The sequence below is a fragment of the Kryptolebias marmoratus genome, linkage group LG19, assembly GCF_001649575.2.
Source record: "Kryptolebias marmoratus isolate JLee-2015 linkage group LG19, ASM164957v2, whole genome shotgun sequence".
Taxonomy (NCBI): domain Eukaryota; kingdom Metazoa; phylum Chordata; class Actinopteri; order Cyprinodontiformes; family Rivulidae; genus Kryptolebias; species Kryptolebias marmoratus.
In genome coordinates this window covers 13,978,121-13,997,142 of record NC_051448.1, presented here as the reverse complement: position 1 = coordinate 13,997,142, position 19,022 = coordinate 13,978,121, and the positions used below count along the sequence as shown (strand labels likewise).

General features: G+C 41.9%; 1 protein-coding gene and 1 long non-coding RNA gene across 17 annotated transcripts in view; one reads left to right on the top strand and one right to left on the bottom strand.

Moving 5' to 3' along the window:
- The first annotated feature begins 4,381 nt into the window (after positions 1 to 4,381).
- On the top strand, positions 4,382 to 10,321 carry LOC108231816. The gene is made up of 3 exons (XR_001808428.3): positions 4,382 to 4,575; positions 6,849 to 7,036; positions 9,588 to 10,321. It is a non-coding gene; the product is annotated as an uncharacterized LOC108231816 (long non-coding RNA).
- A 1,420-nt stretch (positions 10,322 to 11,741) lies between these two features.
- epb41l2 (erythrocyte membrane protein band 4.1 like 2) overlaps positions 11,742 to 19,022 on the bottom strand; it is a 49,055-nt gene continuing 41,774 nt past the window's right edge. For 10 of the 16 annotated variants that reach the window (XM_025004380.2, XM_025004375.2, XM_017409104.3 and 7 more), the window contains 7 exons: positions 17,951 to 18,019; positions 16,888 to 17,568; positions 15,750 to 15,878; positions 15,385 to 15,483; positions 14,108 to 14,188; positions 12,844 to 12,958; positions 11,742 to 12,693 (listed from right to left, as the gene is read on the bottom strand). In XM_025004380.2, coding sequence (XP_024860148.1) covers positions 12,854 to 12,958; positions 14,108 to 14,188; positions 15,385 to 15,483; positions 15,750 to 15,878; positions 16,888 to 17,568; positions 17,951 to 18,019 — 1,164 coding nt within the window. In that variant the 3' untranslated portion in view covers positions 11,742 to 12,693; positions 12,844 to 12,853. The remainder of the gene's footprint in view (positions 12,694 to 12,843; positions 12,959 to 14,107; positions 14,189 to 15,384; positions 15,484 to 15,749; positions 15,879 to 16,887; positions 17,569 to 17,950; positions 18,020 to 19,022) is intronic. The other 6 variants (XM_025004387.2, XM_025004388.2, XM_025004385.2 and 3 more) reach the window with 4 other exon arrangements.

Sequence of the window (19,022 nt, the reverse complement as noted above, 5' to 3'; positions counted from 1 at the left end):
AATTCGCACAAAGAAAACGTTTTTTTTTTTTAAAAAAACGACGAATAAAAGTGTGGCGAAGGACAAGATCTGCACCTTTTATCATCCGCCTGTACTCAAGACATACCGCTCAGCATGTGTACATCCTCACTTTCACACATTCACACGGTAACATAGTGACAGCCTGCCTGCTGCTCGGCGGAGAAGATTCACATGAATGTTAATTAACAGCAATATCTAGCCTTTGGATCCATTCTGTCGTCTCGGCAAACGGAGCATTTACTTTCTAGTAATCCCCCTCTTTTCATTCCCAGATCCTGTTTTTATTGCTGGTCCACCTCTAACACCTGCCGTCAGGGTGAATGTTTTTGTATGACTTAAACTCAAAGCCTGGTTTTATATGACCGGGCCATCCAGGAGCCATCGTCCCCTCCTGGACGTCTAAAGAGGCTCTTGTAAACCGCCTGCATGTATTGCTAATTGGAAGATGAAGAAACAGGGAGTCCAGACGTCACAATAAACTGGTATAGCTTGTTAGAAAGTGCCAGATTACTGACCAGTGCCAGATTACTGACTGTCACACATGCCCAATTATACGCCTTCATACTGATAACCTTGGCGGCTCAACAAAATGAAGCGACTGGGGAAAAAAAATATGTTTATGTGAAGAATTCAGAGCAAAATGACAGGAATTTGCTGCACAGGAGATAATAAAGCAGCCACGGGCAAACAAGCACGCAACGCTGCCTGTGACTAAAAGATGCAAAAAGCCACATTTCTACAAAAAATACTCTTTGTGTGCGAACTCTTTTGCTGGAATTGGAACCGACTGCACTACTTAATAACCCAGAAGCCTGTTAAACTTTACACAAACTCCAAGTAAGGAGTCTAACAAGGTTGAGTCAGGTCCTCTGGACGATTACTTCTTCCATGATACGTTTCGTCTTTTATCCTAAAGACCAATTCAGTCTGAGGAACTGCAAGAAGACTCAGCCTTACAAGCAGCACCTTCACGTAGTGAATCAACCAGTTGGGTGTGACAACCAAAACTAGTTACACGTTCAACTTAACTGTGCTCCGGCTGCAACATAGACAACCAGAAGGATTTGATAATGTTGTGCTCAGTAACCAGGCGGACTCTTATTTATAATAATAGTTAAGCAACAATGTACGACCCCAGTTCTGAAAACATCAGGACGTTGTGCAAGTTGTACATAAAAACAGAATAAAATGATTTGCAGATCTCATAAGCCCATTTTTTATTCACAATGAAATGGAATGAACATGTCAGATGTTTAAACAAAGAAATTGTGCCACTTTATTTGGGACAAAAATACATATATAAATAAAGGTAGTTTTGAATTTTATGGCATCAAAACATCTCAAAGGAGTTGGGGCAGGGGCAACAAAAGGCTGTAAAAGTAAGTGGTATAAATAACAAACAGCTGGAGGAGCATTTTGCAGCTAATTAGGTTAATCGGCAGCAGGTGTGTCAGAGGACAGGGTATAAAAAGAGCGTGCTCCCTGACAGGAAGTGGCCATATTAGAGTTTAAAGTCCGCTGTCTTTCCAAGCAGGAGTTCTGACTTCTGGGTCATTTCCAGGGGACTTTTCTAGACTCGGAACTCAGAAATTTCAAACTTCAGCATCACTTTTAATGGCTTATGGGAGTTTTAAATTGCTAGTTTTCGGACTTCCTGTCGTGGCTAGCCGTGCTGCAGTGCTAACGCTAGCTCGGACATAAACAGGACTGACAAATGGACAATCACTTCCTGCTGTTGTTTTCCCCACAGCAATGCTACAGCGAACAATGTTTTTTGCTGACATCTCCACTTATGGCCAAACATTTGATGTTCTAAGCTGCTAAATGTGTCGATTTACTGAGTTACGTTGTAGTTTCCTTCAGCTACCACAAGGGGGCGAAGTAGTCCTGGCAGCCCACAACTTCCCACTCTGACGACTTGAGGCCATTTTTTTATACAAGCCAAACATCTACAAAAAGTCAAACATTTTTTAATCTTTCGCAAACAAGACAAACTAATTTTTAATGTTCTATGAAGGGTTTTATTGCATGTGCATTAGATAAAGCAAATATAAATAAATTTATTTATTTATTAGACAACAGCAGATTTGGTTTAGACGGATAATGTCCATTTCTAAAACCAAACAGCAGCTCCAGGATGATTTTACAAACACTGACATAACCTTGCTTAAAGAGGCTGACAAGAAATATCTGTTCGCGTTTACAAAAAGCAAGACTTTTGTGTTAACTTGTCAGAGAAGAGTTGATTTGACTCGTATTATCGTTAATGCTGTGTCCCATTTATTGTGGAGCCTGGCTGTGAGAGACAAACGGGCAAAGAGTCTATCTCACTGTACAAACGACAAAACGTCGTTCGCGCAGCACTTACAGTGTGACACACACACACAGACACACACACACTCACCCACCCACACACCACACACTCCAAAAACTCTCACATGCAGACGATGACACTTAAACAACGGAGAGGCTGAACTGCTGATTCTGAGCGTTGGTTAAAAAAAAAAAAAGAAAAGGCAAACATGGTCTGCAGAAACAAACAAAACAAAAATAAAAAACATTAGTTATGGCTGAAATCAAGCTAAGATGTGGTGACATCCTGAAGATGCTGCTGTGGACTCTGGAGACGAGCTCTTATCGCGTCTCTAAAGTCGAATTTGCCAACAATAATAGCAATAAGACGCATGGAACAGCTTCAAGGCTGTTTCTGTTCTCTCTCATCAGGACCAGTTTGGGTTTTTTTTGTTTTTTGGAGCAAAGGATCAAAAGCAAACAGCTGAAAGGGCAGGTTAGCAACTGTAATTTCTTCTTTTTTATTGAACGTCTTGTTTGTTTTAGACCAGAGGAAGTTTTCAAAGTGATCCCAATTCCATCTGGGCTCCGGGGGGGAGCGCTCTGAGGGAAACATTTAGTCAGAGATAACGACTGCCACATGAGCCCACTTAATGTTTCATCTGCTGGGTTTAACACTTTAAAAACTGTTCTACTGTCTTGTTTCTTTTGTCTGCGAATCTTTTTTTTTTCTTTCTTTGGGCAGGTTTAATTAAACAGGATCTTGATTTCTGAATAAAGTCTAACAGGTGGAACAATTAAAGGGGGGTGTACATAAAACCACTTTAAAACTTTAAAGTGCTCCACTTCAAAGGAGCTTTCCAGCCTCTGTCTTTCTCTCACAAGCCTACAGAAACACAATGACTCCCATGTGTTGGTTTATCAAAGAGCGGGCACGTACACACACACACATATTCAGAAACCTTATTCATTTTTTAATAAGAACAGAGGAGAAATGGCTCCACGTTAACCCTCCTCAGTCAACAAGCAATGCACCCAAGCACACACCAAAGCTCATCATCTCCTGATCAAACAGACAAACAACAAAACCGATCGAACTGATTGATCCTTTCGATGGCGTCACTCGATTAGCCTGCACGGACTTCCTGGACAGAACCAAAAAAAAAAACCCTTCAGGTGATAAAATCACCTCGAGCCTGCTTTGCCTCCTGGGAGATAAGAGGGACTCCCTTCAAAAAGTAAGTCTCGGCATAAAGCGAGTTCTGGTCAAACTGTACGAGAGACAAAAATACATCTCGCTTTGCCGCGTAAAGGCATCGAACGTACACATCAGTGTAGATTCTCTGGCAACAAAACAAAACAAAAAGTTTAAAACCAAAGAGCCTGGACTGCTTTGAAATGTTCTCAAATGAGCAGCGAGGCGTCATCAACAAACAAGAAAATAAGATTTCCTGTGGTGAAGACACCAAACAGGGAGTGCAGATACCCTTTCTGGCCTGGAAAAGCATCTTTAAACTCTAAGTTTATGCTAACACCTTGAAGGTACAGTTAATAAAACAAGTCGAGGTTGATACTTTTCCTTTAATCAGAGTGTCCCAACGGCAACCAATCAAAAAGGCTTCAATTCTGATTTTGGTTTTAAGTTTATTTGTAGAGAAAGGCAAAATGTGACACAGAGAGAAAGCAAAAAAGAAAAGAATGGGTGATAAAAAAAAATTAAAAAATTGCTGAAGGAGAGGAACCAGCTAAAAAAGGGTTTCTCTGGGTGAGTGTTTTACGGCTCAGCGAGTACAAAGGTCAACGGTCAACGATCAAAACATTCCTCAGGCTCAACGCACTGCAGGCTGGGTGATAAATAAAAAAATACGCAACTCTTAGTACCCGTTTTCCTGCTTTAAACACAACCAAACAAGGATTCAGCCTCACGTTATCTCCTTGTTGCACACAGATATACAAACACAGTGACACTCAGAGGCCAGGCCAGCAGCTAATCTTCTTACTAATCACAAGGTTTGACTGCTGAAAGAGAACAAAGTTCACGCCGTACAACAGCCGGGGTATTTGTTTTCCAACAACAAAGAGTGAGCAGCAGCAGAAGACAAGGACCAGCAGAACATTGGGGAACCAGAACATTTTCCTTTTTGGAGCTAAGCTTAGAATGCGTTCTTTCACCGGTGCTGTCATTCTTTGATAAATTGGAGTCATTTTCTTATGAGGAAGGAGAATAACATTTAAATCTACGCCTCGTGGAAACTAAAACCCGTGAGTCATCTTTAATATCCATACATGAAAACAGCTCAGGTTTGATTTTTACAAGAGCGTAAGAACTTATGACAGCTATCGACTGAAGGCGAGAGACAATAATGTCTGCTCGTGTCTGTGTGTTTATTTGTTTGTGGTGTTAGCAAAACAGCTCATAAACCACTTTTTAATGAACCTCTCAGACAGTAATCATTGGGAGTTTGTTCACAGCTGATTACTTTATGGAGTCAAGCCGACTGCTACAGCCAGCTGACCTTAGGAAACACAAAAAACGGGCTGTAACTCCACCAGTTTTACAGATACTGAGGTAAAGTTTGATGTGGTAGTAGCTGAGAGTCATCCTCACACCGTGTCAGACTGTGCGTCACGTCGTATACAAGATTTGACCAAAACGGCGTGAAAGGCGGCGGGCGATATGCATTCCTGTGTATTTTCTTTACCGCTGACTCTTGTCATCAGAACTGGTTTCCTGAAAAAGAGACTTTTTAGAAAAAAAAAAAAAAATCCTGTCAGGATTTAAATTTAGTGCATAAGTGCTCTCGCAGGTGCAGGCTGTAATTTTGCTTGCAGAGAGGCAACCGTGTCATAAAAGCACCGCCAACACCAGCGCTCACTTCGGCGTGTCTAAATTACCCCTGTGGGCGGTTATTCCAAATGAAGATCGGAGTAAAATTGCACGCTTCACACGGTTACCCCAGTCTCGAAACTGGAAAACGTGAAAGAAATACTCCTTAAGCATACCACAGATTATCTGTGCGACCTGCTATTAAATAAAGTAGAAAGGGTTCCATTGAGAGCGACAAATTCCAGCTCAGTTATTTTAGTTTTAAATGATTATAAACTTATAATAAGACCTTGAATTTAGGTTTTGGTATGATTTCTGCATCATTAATGTTGATGTCTAAGACAAACAGCAGCTACTTGAGTGCATCCACCTTCCACTAAGCTGTCTGTGTGTCCCTCAGGTACAGTATTCACTGTCAGAGTGTCCATTATTCAAGAATTAGAGGCCCAAGGATCCTTGGAGGAATGCATATCACTCGCCACTTTGTGCCAGAGACTCCGCTCATGTTAAGAAATGAGGGCATGTATCTACTTTGGTCAAAACCTTCAGACGTCACGCGCGATCTCATGTAATTGCTGTGAGATCCCATGCTCAGACGACTCTCAGCTACTACCACATCAAAATTTAGCTCATTATCTAATAAACTGACTGAGTTGTAGCTATTTTTGTGTTTGTTAATGTCGCTTCGCTGTGGCGGCCATCTTGAATTGGTTTATTTTCAAAGGTCAATCAGTCGTAGACGTACATCCAATTATTAGGTTCTGAGAGTTTCATTAGAATCTGCCCAGTGGTTCATGAAATATTTTGCTAACAGACAAACAGGGTTGACTGTAACTTTTAAAGCTTTAAGTTTTGGGGAAAGATCTTTCACGACGAGTAGCTCTTGGAGTATGTGTTGTGAATGACTCTCAGCTACTGCCACACCAAATTTTTGTTCAATACATGTAAAACTGACTGAGTTAGAGCCATTTTTGTGTTTTCTAAGGTGAGTTAGTTCCGGCAGTCATCTTGAATTGGGTTGGTCTCAAAAGTCAATCAGTTGTAGATGTTCATGCAATGAAAATTCATCCAGTGGTTCACGAGAAATTTCGCTAACAGACAGCAGAGCTGACTCCAAATACTCAGCAGCAAAATTCTAAGCAAAGATCCGGCACAATCTGTCAATGCTCAGAGTATGTGTTGGCGATCAGTCCCAGCTGCTGCCACACCAAATCTTTGTTCAGTATCAGTAAAATGAACTGAGTTGCAGCCATTTTTGTGTTTTTGAGGTTCAGCTGGCTGCGGCAAACATCTTGAATCGTGTTGGCTCAGCTGCAGAGGTACATCTAATGATGACTTTCTGCAAATACTATTAAAATTTACTCTGTGGTGTATGAGGTATTTTGGAAACACACACACACACAGACATGATCAAAAACACTGTCGTCTGCCTTTTGGTGCCGGGCGATAACACAAAGGCCTTTATGGACGTGTGAAGCGAAGTGGAAATGATGTGAAGTGTCAAATCTGTGAATCAGTCAGGTCAGGACATCATATTTCTTCACTCCTCTGCTCGGTGTGATTTCGAGGCACGTTTTTGGGGGTCAGGATGACACGAAGAAGCCAAGACACACACACACACATCAAAGCCTGATGAAAGCCGGGGCCGTGTTTGTCTTGACGTCTGTGTCGCATCCAGTCCTGACAGCAGCCTCTCGTCTTCCTCTAGGGCGACCATGGAGGTGTTGAGTGGCCCCTGGGCTGACGCGGCCCTTCTCCTGCGACAGGCTGTCGCCCTCGCCAGCAGCCGGGCGGACGGCGCCCTTCCTCTCTGGCTGTTCGGCTCGCTGCTATTCCTGTCCGTCTGTCTGCTGCTGCTGCAGATGATTATCTTCCTCAGCTGGAAGCTCGGACACGGTGAGGGTGGAAACATTATTATGTTTTCATGTCAAGCCCTCCAGACCACTTAGGCTGGTGTGAGACCCAGGCAAGAAAAATAACAAAACACGGTAGTTAGTTTCCCCCGTGTCTGGGGCCACGCAGGGCTTTCATTTAGTGCTGGAAGTTGCAGCTAAAACAGCCAAAAATATCTCAATATGATTCTGTTTTTCTGTCAACATTTAAAAAAAAAAACAGCTTGAAAACACACACACACACACTGCCAACACAGCAGCACATATTCTGAGCAGTATGACAACTCACATTGCCTGCGGGTGGAAATGTCTTTTTCTTTTCCTCCCCCTGAATAAGCCTCATCCTAAAAATAAACCATGACCAAATTTGGCTAACAGGTAAAAATATCTCGAACCTCGAAGGAGTGACAGTTCTGGGACCAATATGAGTTCGACTCCAAATATAAAGATGGCCAAGAGGGTTAGTTGTGATGCATGAGCGTGGTGACAAACGCAGCCCAAGCGTGAGTTCTCCTTGATCGTGTCTGCGTTGCCTTTGCTGGATGAACTCTGACCCCTCGCCCCTTTTTGGTAAAATGCAGACCCTCATCCTGCAGAAATCCCAGGTCCTCCTTCACCATCTGCTCCTGCTCTTAGTGCCGCTGTGTGAAACGAGACCCCAGCATCATCCTGCTGCCATGAAATAACACAAACCACCAATATCACCCTCACAGGACTCACTGGACTCAAGGGACAAAAGTATAAAAACCATAAATCAGCCCTTCTGCTTTTAAAGATATAATCTTTAAAAGTTAATGAGCCTGAACAACTGGAACAGGCTGCTGTACATGATAAGGGTCATTATTATCAATTGCAGCTACTCAAATGGACAGATTACCGTCTTTTTGTGCTAAATACTTCAATTTAGTGATGGTAAGACATTCGTCTGTTTGAGAATAAACCAGTTAAAGGGGAAGAAATGTTGTGTTTTCTGTCTGGGATTGAAGTGTACAGTACCACAGTCAGACGTCACACACTAAAAGGCTATCCTGAACTACATCAGACAATGCTGTTTAAGAGTTTAATCCAGTGAATTTCCTGATATATTGCTACCCGGTTCTGAAACGCAGGTATGCGCTGAATGTAAACAAAGCACCCGGGCGAATTAGTCTGTGTAGGAGCACAAACACGATGGAATCGGACGAGCGCAGAGGTTTTCGGGTGGAAATATTAGAGTGAGTCTGCCGTTAAACACGAGAAAAGAAACCTGAGAGGTCCAGGAAGGCAGGAGTCAAAACTTCTTCCAGACCTAGCTTTTCATCTGCTTTTTTTTTTTTTTTTTACTCATCGAATTGGAGCGTAAATACGTTACGGACACGTGAAAACTGTTGGGACTTCTCTACCCCAAACCTCCTTCCTCTGACGTCACCACCGTTGACCTATTTTCAGTCACTTCAGTTGCTTCCGTCAGTAAAAAACGAAACAAACAAACAAAAACAAAAAACGTGGTCGTTAACAATTGGGCACAAATTTTGCTTACATTTTTTTAATTTAAGGACACATTAACCATCAATTTGAGTAAGTCAGTTGTGCAGATCAGCCAACATCACTGGCTCCGCCCCCAGTACTTTCTGCCCCCCGGGTCAAACAGTCTTATATGCATCTGTTAGTAAAATATCTCAGAAACCACTGAGCAGATCTGAATGAAACAACCGCTGGTTGCACAGCTGCAGCTGATTAACCTTTGCAGTCACCAAGCTCACCAACCTTAGGGAGAACTGAGCTCAGATCTGGGGCGGTAGTCGCTGACAGTCATCTCCAACACGTACTCTGAATTCTAACAGCTCTTTTAGGATATTTGTTATGAACTGTGGCATGCAAGGCAGCAGGGATCATCCATAAGTTGCGTAGTGTTTTACTGTTCTTAGTTACGATTATCAACAACAACAACAAAGTAGGTCTATATCAGAAGGGGATCCTCTCACTCTTAACTTGCTGTATTTTTTTTTTTTTTTCAAAAAGCCTATTTGACATTTAGACCAGCTGTTAATGTTTTACTCCATCCTTTAGGAACCAAAGCAGAACAAACCACAAAACAGAGACACTGTATAAGTTAAGAACAATCCTAAAATGCGGTTTAGAAGCCTGAACGAGCTAACTTTTAGCTTCAGGCTAGTTTCAAACGCTAACACACAAATGATGGAAATGCACTTTATCTGTAAAACTGTGGCAAATTGACATGGTTTAAATGGAAGAAAAGAAAGAAATTTGATTTGGTTTGCCATAACATCAATTAATTAATCAATTAGTTTAACTTCTTATGTTTGATAAATATTATTTTATTAGGCTTTGCTGGCTGAAAACAGTAATATTTAAACTCTATTAATAACCATTCGAGTCTCTGCAAGAAAGCAGATATTTCAGGTTTAAGATGTTCCTATAATATTTTCTCCTCTTATTAAAAAAAATGTTGCTAATTAGACTTTTACAGACACAGTTTGCACTTTATTTCCCTTTTTACTGAAGTATATTTCCTGTATTAACTAGGTGCTCTTTCTCTGCGTGTTTATTCACAGCTGAGGCGGAGTTGTCAGGGTTTCAGAGGGGCGGGAGCGCCACCTACAGGCAGAGGCGTGGAGCTGCGCACCTGAGGAGGAGAGGTTTCGGGTCACATTCGACAGGACCCCCCAATAAAAACACTGACGGGGTAATATGAGCCCCAACGTGTCCCGTCCTGAGCGCTGCGAGCGGTGGACAGAGCGGGACGAGCTTCCGCCTCAGAACAACCTGCTGATCAGAACGACTGGGTTTAAAAAGCTCATTTCAGCTTCTTCTCCTGTATGAGAGAACAAAGTGGCAGGGGAGGTTTCAGAGTATAACATTCCTTTATTTAAACAGTGTTACACAGGGAGGAAGAGTGGCTGTGTGGGGAGACACAAGACAAGCTGCTAGACAACAACAACAACAAAAAAAAACCTGCCAGTGATTACTGGTTAGCAGACAGGAAGCAAAGTGGCGGCTGGCTGAGTTTCCAAAACGTGCTTCTTTGTAAAATACAATTTCTACTTGCTGGTTTTTTCGTCTAAAGTATAAAACCTGACCTGACAGTGACTATTTGCATCGTAAATCAGCAATCAGAGAACTACATAAACCAATGACAATGTGATTTATTTTTTTAAAAATTACTCTCAACTCTAATAGTCCAAACATGTGTGTGCTGCTTTTTAAAAGTCATAATAAAAAGCTACAACCAACTCCGATGTGTGATTGTTTTGAGCTGGTTAATATATATATATATATATATGTATGTCATCGGCGAAAAAGCTTTGAGCGTTTTGGAAAAGTCGACCGTGCGGCCCCAAAGTTCCTGTGATCGGCGAAGCGAGCCCTGAAGGAGGCGGCAGAAACGTTGGGTTTGTAGTGGCGTTCCTTCAGAAACGAAACACTGCGACGACATTACAAAATGCAAGCTGTGACAACCGGAAGAGATTCACAGATAAAATGACCGTCTACAAACACGGCTGATGTGAAATCACTGATTGGTTTAATTAGATTTGTTGTCGTTTTCCGTTTGGAACGGTAAAAAAAAAAGAAGCTGCCTAGAGATGAAAAGTTAGATCGTTTTAAAATGGTTTTTTTTTCTGCTGCTTCGCCTCTTGAGAAGAGGATCAGGAGTTAAAGCTTCCCCTCGTGGAATGTCATTTATACCTGCATAGAAGTGAATTCCTGACTTTAAGTCTCCGTTTACTGGAAATATTCTCCTTTAAAGTCTCTTCATATTAAAAGGTGCATGCCAAGATGCCCTAAAAGACAAATATTTAGATTAAAAATAATGTTTATTTTAAAGGAATGCATATCCTGAACCTAGTTTATCTGTTTGAATCTTATCAAAATGTCCAATCAGAGGAAAAGTGTTAGTGGAATGTAACAGAGTTTATTTTTTATTTTCTTTACAAGAATATGTCTTGAAGCTGCTCACACTGAAATGCTCTGCCAACTAAAGGCATCAGGGCATGTTTTAACACATTTAATGCCAAACAAAGTCACATTTGTTTGTGGAGTTCAGAGTTTAAAGAGAAAAAAAATGAAGCATGAGAGTTCATTTGGAGGTTTCGGGGGGGCTTCAAACCCTCGAAAGCGTTTCCCTTTCAGCTCATTTTTACTGTTGTGTCGTAACTATTTACTACAGTGACAGATTCGGTGTTTTGTGTGCGCGTGTGCGGTGCAGTGGAAAACCCCCAGAGTCAACGCAGATGAGTAAAACGGATACAGAGCCGTGGAGACTAAACGCTACGAGCCGAGATCGTCTCTCAGAGGCGCTCCTGTCTGAGGAGGTGGGTGAAACGTGCAGAGTGCGATCATCTCGAACTTTGTTTGTTTGTTTGTGCTGTCGTGAGTAAAAGATATGAGAGGAAGAAGGGCAAACGGTCCGAATCTGGGACAGAACTGGTTTCAAGTCGTCTTCATTTTGGTACCTTTGCTACTTGAATAATTTAAATGGATTCAATTTTTTTATGATGCATCGTAACTAAGAAAACAAAACAACGCTCTGCAGAATGCAGCCGAACACGCTAAAAGCTAGTTTTTCCCACAGATTAAGGCCAACTTGCATTAATGTTCAACATTTTTTTCTTTAAATTCCCAAGTTGTGAGTTGGCACTCTCCCAATTATCCCTCCAGTTTCCAGGTCCTCTCTCCCAATCAGAGGTCAGTTTTCCTCCTTGCTCCAGGAGTGGTTAGTGTCGTACAGTTAATAAAAAGCTGCTCTTATTTCATAACCTTCATTTTTCTTTTTTTTTTTTGTGGAAAATTCCCCATCTGTTCGGTTTCAGTTCAAATTCATTTCTAAATAAAATGCATTTAAAATGTCATCGAATTCGGCTTCTTAAGCCTAATTAATGTTAATGAACTTCCTCAGCTGCTGAGGAATGTGGCTGCATTATTTACTATAATGACAAGAAAAAAAACATGAAAATCAAAAAACCTGAATGAGTTTTTTTTTTTACTGCAATATTTAAGCTACAGCTCCCTCCTTTGTTTAAGTATTAAAACAGTGAGAATGTGGCAGAACATATTTCTATAAAGTGATTAAAAAAATAGTTGTGCTTACTTGTTTCCTGCAGTCTAATATGTTAACTTTATAATTCAAACAATTATTGAGTTATATAGTTTTTAGGGGGGTGTTTTTAATAAAGAAATGCACCAAAAACCATCAAGATTCTAAGTATTGATTCAATAATATTTCCTGTATTGATTAAAAAAATGTTTTGACTTTAGAGTTTTAATAAAAACTGGTGAATTATTTAAAGCGGGGATACGTCGGTTATTGGTGCTTGTTTAGTTTTAGTTCTGCTTGACGCTACAGGATATTCTCTCCTTTTGTGAAACAGGTAAATAAAACGCTCTAATATAAAAAAAAAAAAAACAGGCTACAGATGTCGAGCTAACAAAGTGGTTCGTTTTGTTCCCTCGGATTGAGTGAAAATATCCTTGGTTTTTACGATTGAAATGCACCATAGACATGTGAGAAAGACCATCTGGGATGAGAGCGACATCTTCAGCCCCACTGACTGAACTTCCTCCTCCTCCTCTTTGCTTCTGGCAGTCAGGGTCGGTCGTTGCAACGTGGCGAAGATGGTTCGTCGTCAAAGGAGAAAACGGTCACCGTGGGGCCTTTCAGTTCTGGGGAAACAGATCGACAGAGATCAGCCTGCAGCGACGTGGCGATCAGCACAAAAACTCCCTCCGTGCTCCGAGCCGCAGCCGCCACGCCTCCTTTTCTCCACGAATACGGCTATAATTAAATGAGTAACGAGTAACTAATACTATTACCTGAGTTCAGTCAATCCTCCTCCTCAGCCAGTTCAGTTTCTTTATGAACAACCACTCTGGTGACAGACATGTCAGGATGTTGCTGTTTGGCCTCCTTAATGGCCTGTGCCAGTGCCTGCAGTGCCCAGGGGCAGCCATGGGGTGGCAGCACCGAGCACAGCAGGCAGAGGAGGGACAGGAAGGAGGAGAGGGGGGTGGGGGGATGATGCAGGCAAACAAATAAAAAAAATGAAAGGAGAAGCATAAAATTAAAAACAAAGAAACAAAAATAAAAACATTTACATGGATGCCAGATTTACAGTCGGTGAGCCATTTTACTTCCTGACAGAGTGTTAAACAGGAATAAAATGGTTTCAAATGATCAAAAATTATTACAAATAATAATTTCCAACAGAGTTTAAAGGAGCTCTGTTCATGTGTAAATCCAGTGATATATAACAGAGAAACTAAAACAAACAAAAAAAGGGGATCAAGACTCATGCAAACCTAAAGCTGAACTTAATATGTTTATTTACTTTTTAAATACAATATTAAGAGGTTAGTATTAACATTTTACTCCAAAACCATCAAGTTTTACAGTATGCACAACCCATTTACATATGGGATATCACTTTGGATTTGTTTTATAGTTTTGCAGCTCAGTCTGTTAGAGGCAGATTTAGTAATGTTGTAGAAATCCCAGCACATTTTGTTTATATTTCTTATAAATATTAGAGCAGGCTCCAAACAGAACGAGTTCAGAGCTAAAAATTACGTCATTAAGTCTATTAAATATGATCTCAGTGTAGTTTCAGAAAGTAAAGCTGTGTAAATTTCACTTCAAATCAGCTAAAGACAGAAAGAACAAATGAACTGGAAGAGCGACAAATTCAGACAAAGCAACAGAAAAAAAACATAAATGTAAAACGATTAGGGCTCAATGTTCTGAATGCAGGCGTGAAGAAGTGAGAAGGTTACAGAAGTGAGCAGAACTGATGGTTTTTGGGCATCATTTCCAAAAAAAAGAGAAAGAAAACTGCATTCAGACTGCAAGCAACATGGCGGACATGTCACCAGATGTCCTTTCACGGCTTTGGCTCGAACACAACCAGAGAAAGTAATTCCCCTGCGAATTCTTCTGCTGTTTAACTTAAATTTGGGGGATCTGGTTAGAAAACACTCGACTAAGCATCTAAAGGAAGATCGCAAAGAGCCTTCCGCAACCACCCGCACCTGGTTAGACTACAGTGAGCAGCAGTTAAAGCTGAGCGCTAAGAAAACTGACCTGATCATGGTCGATGTCGCAGTCGCCGGTGATGACGATGCGCTTCTCAATCCTCGTCTCTGACAGCCCGCCCTTTAATGTCTGAAACAAAGTCGACGTGACGCCTTTAATGCCGGTCACAACTGGTCGTTGACCCCGCGCCGGAGCCAAGGCAGACTTTAATAAATCACCTGTCATTAAAGTTGGAAACTTTCTACAGGAGTTTAAGGAAATTAACAGGAATAAACCTTTAAAAGTCATTCTTTAACAGGGATTTTAAATGCAGTTATGGGAACATATATTTTAGCATCATTTTGACTAAAACAACCAGACTTTATTGCTGTACCGTGCAACAAGAGGTAGAAAATTATAAGCTGTCAGAGTAGACAATAACTTGTTCAGAGTAAACAGTTTCGTTGTGAAATACAATTTACTGATTTTCATTTTGTTTTTATGCGAATGCAATGACAAAAAAATCATGAAAAACATCCCTAAATGTAAATATTTTGGTTCAGAGGTCTGTCCGTGAATTTAGACAAGGATTACAATAAAAAAAAAGAACAGCAGAAATGTTGCTGTGACACAGAGACAAATCAGGTCATTAAATTTGTTGCTTTTGTAAACTTTGGGTCCAACTCATTATTTGTCTGTGACAAAACAGACCATTTATGTTTTTGTTTGGGTATGATGCAGTTTGATTAAATTATCTCCAGTTTCCAGGTACTGTATTTTCCGCACTATAGGGCACAGTGGATTATAAGGCACACTGTCAACGAATGGTCCATTTTCAAACTTTTGTCATATATAAGGTGCATTAAGGGAAACAAAACAGCCCCGTCTTTTAGGAGAATACTGCACCGACGTCAGCATCAAGTATAAACACTTGCACCACGCACGGAGACGTGCGCAACTATAACTGAACCTTAATGCTGCTAGCCGTGTGACTTTGTAGTTTAACCAAAGTCGTACTAAAACATTATGACTTCTTATATATATAAGGCGCTCCGGATTATAAGGTGCACTGTTGTTTTTTGAGAAAACTGAAGGCTTTTAAGTGCGCCGGAAAATACGGTAATTCCTGCAAATTCCAATGGAAAGTTTCCAATTTGGACTATTTCTATTTCCCATGGAACGTTTCTGTAAGTTTACCATCAACTTCCCGCCCCTTCATGACAGGAGTATAAATATGCTCTCATAAACAGTGCGATGATGTTTGCAGAAACTCTGTACAGTGTAGTATTTAGACTACAGAGAGGAGACAAGATAATGATCCGGTCTTGACTGAGACTTGTCTGTACCTTGGTGATGTGTGTGGTTGTAGTCGTGCACAAAGACTCGGAGGTGATGGTCTGAGCGGTCATTAACACCCCCGGCTCGCCGTCGCCGTTACCGTCCAGCTGGCGGCAGAAAGACATGAGAGGATTACCTCCACGTCGGCGCTCAGCTCGTTTAGATTACTGCTGTTCCAAACAGAAACAAACAAAACTCCCCTCTACACATTCTTTCCCTTTAGGTGAAAGAGTAACTGGTGGCCATGCAGTGCTGCTAAAAAGGAAGCACTTTGGTATGTCGAACTTTAACAGTAACCTTTTAAAAACAGCGTTAAATGTTTGGAATCATGACACAAAACAAAGCTCCCCTACAAAGCTTCTTAGGTGTGCACCTGAGCGGCCTCGTATGTGATGGTCTTGGTTTCCGTATGTACGATGGGAACTTCTTTTGTAGCTATCTCAGTTTTCTGGGCTGCGAACGTGTCTGATATAGTCACCATTTCTGTCTTTACCACGGGTGGCTGGGGAGGGAGGAGAGACAGGAGTGAGGAGGGAGGGAGGGGAAAGGATAGGAAGTTAATATATTAAATCGGACATACAAAAAAACAGCAGATATTAAAGAGAACTAGCACTTTTAAAGTAATAAATGAAAGTGGTTTAGTGGTACAAATGTGGATGTGTATAAATAAAAGTCATACGCAAAAGCAAGAACTCCTAAACTCATGCGACGTCATGCAAATTCAATTTAAAAAAAAAAAACACATTTACCTGACACAAAATAACACTAAAGCATCAGACCGACTACGTATAACTCTTTGGTGCCAGCTCGGAATACAACACGGCACAAGCATGCATAAAACATGAGCCAATAAAAACCAGCGGCACTCAAACAGCTAGGAAACAAAGCGGCTATTGAAATGTAAACAAGGTGACATTCAGATGAGTGGGTGGCATTTCCAAAGTGGTTGGCAATGATGATTTCCACAAAAGCAAAAAGAATGATCACTGCCAAACACAATCTGGACACAGGCTACACACACACACGCACACAAAAAATAAAGGCAAAAATCAGCATGCAAGGCAAAAACAAAACATGCACCTAAAAGCATTGTGCATTTCCCACTTAGGCCCCATTTACTTCGCAACACAAAACAGGATGACAACAGCGACACACCACACTGGCACTAGCCATGTTGATCATGGTATGACATGTGACAACGTGGAAGAGATGGATGTGTTTAAATGAGGATGTGTAATTAAAACACAAACACAAGCACACCAAAACACTGGTGTTTTTTTTACAGTACTTTGATTTGTCTTTAGGAGTTTTTCTTTGGTGTCTGAAAGGCTTTCCTTCACAGGACAAAGGTGAGTGTGAGGATGTACATGGGGCTTAAATTTTCACACAAGCAGGACAGAAACCGGCGCGGTGATAAGCAGCAGGAAAAGAAGGAGGGTGTTTGTTTCTACAGCTGGCGGGAGGGATCAAACCCCAGGGAAGCTCCGCGGCTGCCTCGGTGAAGACTTTACCTCAGAGCAACAAATAACCTGCGGCCGGGGCTCCACTTCAACCAGCGAGGCTTCTCCGTTCACTTTAGGTTCCTCCTCTTCCTCGGCGGGAGCTGGAGACGCCGCCGCCGCCACGGTCTCCACAGGTGGGGTGGGACTGTCAGGAGCTTCATCGGGAGTCACCATCGGATCTTCTGTACTTTCCTCCGTCTCGCGTTCACTCTCTTTCTCCTTTTCTGCGGTCTTCTCCTCTGCATCTGTCTCCTCCTTTCTGAACTCTTCTTCCTCCTCTTGGATGGTTTCTTCTGCAGGGTGGCTGAGCTCAGCTGGAAGGGAAGGAACCTCCAGAGCTGAGACCTGCTCCTCCGCTCCCTTATCCCGGTCGTCCTTCTCCGGCTCCTCTTCCTCTTCCTTCTCCTCGGGTATTTGTGTTTGGGAGATGGAAACAGAAACTTCTGGTTGGTACTCTGCCTCGTCCTCGCTCTCGCTCTCGGACGAAACGCTTTCCGGCTTCCCCTGCTGCACTTCCTCCGCCGCTACTTCCTCCTCAACTTGGGCACTGTCCTGTTGCGTTTCCTGCTCCTCCGCAGGTGGAGCGTCGACTTCGGCGTCAGAGGCGATCGTAACGGTGACAAGCCCAGGTTTGGCCGCTTTGGAGACCTCCTGGATGACAACAGTTTCTTCGATTTCGACTTCGGTCGTCTACACACATTCACAGACACGAGCACGCGTGTACACAGAGTGCACGGACACACAACGAGGTAAACACACAACAAACGCATGGGGACAAAAAAAAAACAAACGGGGGGGGGGGAACAAACAAAAGCAGAACGTGATCATTGAACATAAATTAAAAGGAAAATTGTGAATAAATTAATATTAAAGGGGAAATGAATGAGATTCAGCTGTGGACAAAAAAACATGAAGTCAAGATCGAGGAAGGCAGGAAAATGATCAAAACACAGATGGTGATGATGAAGGTCAGGCTGCCAGAGGATAAACAGATGAAGGTGTGAAGGAAGGATAGTTTGTAAAGTGTCGTGAATGAAAGGATGGAGGGATCAGAGAAAGAAGTTAGTACCACCTTAGCAGGTTCTTTGGGTTTAGAAATCGTGTTATCAGGTGAAGCTGCTTCGGTTTGCGGCGCGCCGACCTGCGTGACAGAGAAGTTACCATGACGACATCAATCACACACCGACAGTCAAATCATTGTTAGCGGTCAGCGACAATGGGATGCCTGTTATCGCAGCGTGAGGACGGGGCTGCCTGCCTGTCCTCGCCTGTGTGTCTCGCTCTGTTGGACTGACTTTCTGCACCGCGGTAATGTCCACGCGGGAGGAAGGTCATTACAGCAGGCAAGAAAAAAGAGGGGGGCTGCATGAAAGAATTGAAAGGAAAACCAAAAGGAAATGATGAAACATGCTTTGAAGAGAAATATCCACTAAATACAAAGAAAAAAGCCTGTCTTCATTCAGAAAAAGATAATTTTAAAGTCAGCAGTCTTTGAACAGACCACATGAGCTAAATCACCATAATGAAGTCCATGCAGGGAAATGTGCTTTGTGCTGTTTTAAAAGAGCACAAAATGATCACATTATAGGGTTCTGCAAATCTTTTTTTAGCTCTGATGAAAACTGCTGCTTCTAACATGGCATAGATGTATTTTTTATTCCTAAAGACGCCCCAAAATGTAGCAAAATGATACATTTATATTCAGTCTGGATGAATGGTTCCAGACAGAAATGAAGAGAAACAACAACCATGCAGCATCCACAGCAAACGTTACGAGCTTTTAAAGAAATCCAACAAGCATCCTTATTTAACTAAAGCATTACAAGGTGTCAGTTTACTCTCAATGAGACCAACTTGCAGTTCTAAACGAACGACGAGTAAAGCTAACCTTGAATAACAAATGTTTGTCCATGAAAGTAAAGTGACTCCTAATGGCAGTATCTCACTGGACAGTGACTAGTTGGTGAGCAGCTTTCATGAGGGAGTCTCCAGAATGTCTCGAGGCTTCTCAATTTCCTTCTGTGAGTTGCAGAGGCAACCCTGTTGACTAAGTTTTAAAAATGTTAAAAAATTTGTCACAAATTTTCTCTCAAAATAGTTGTTGCAGGCGTCTCCAACCCATCTCGAACCATCTAAACTGGGTT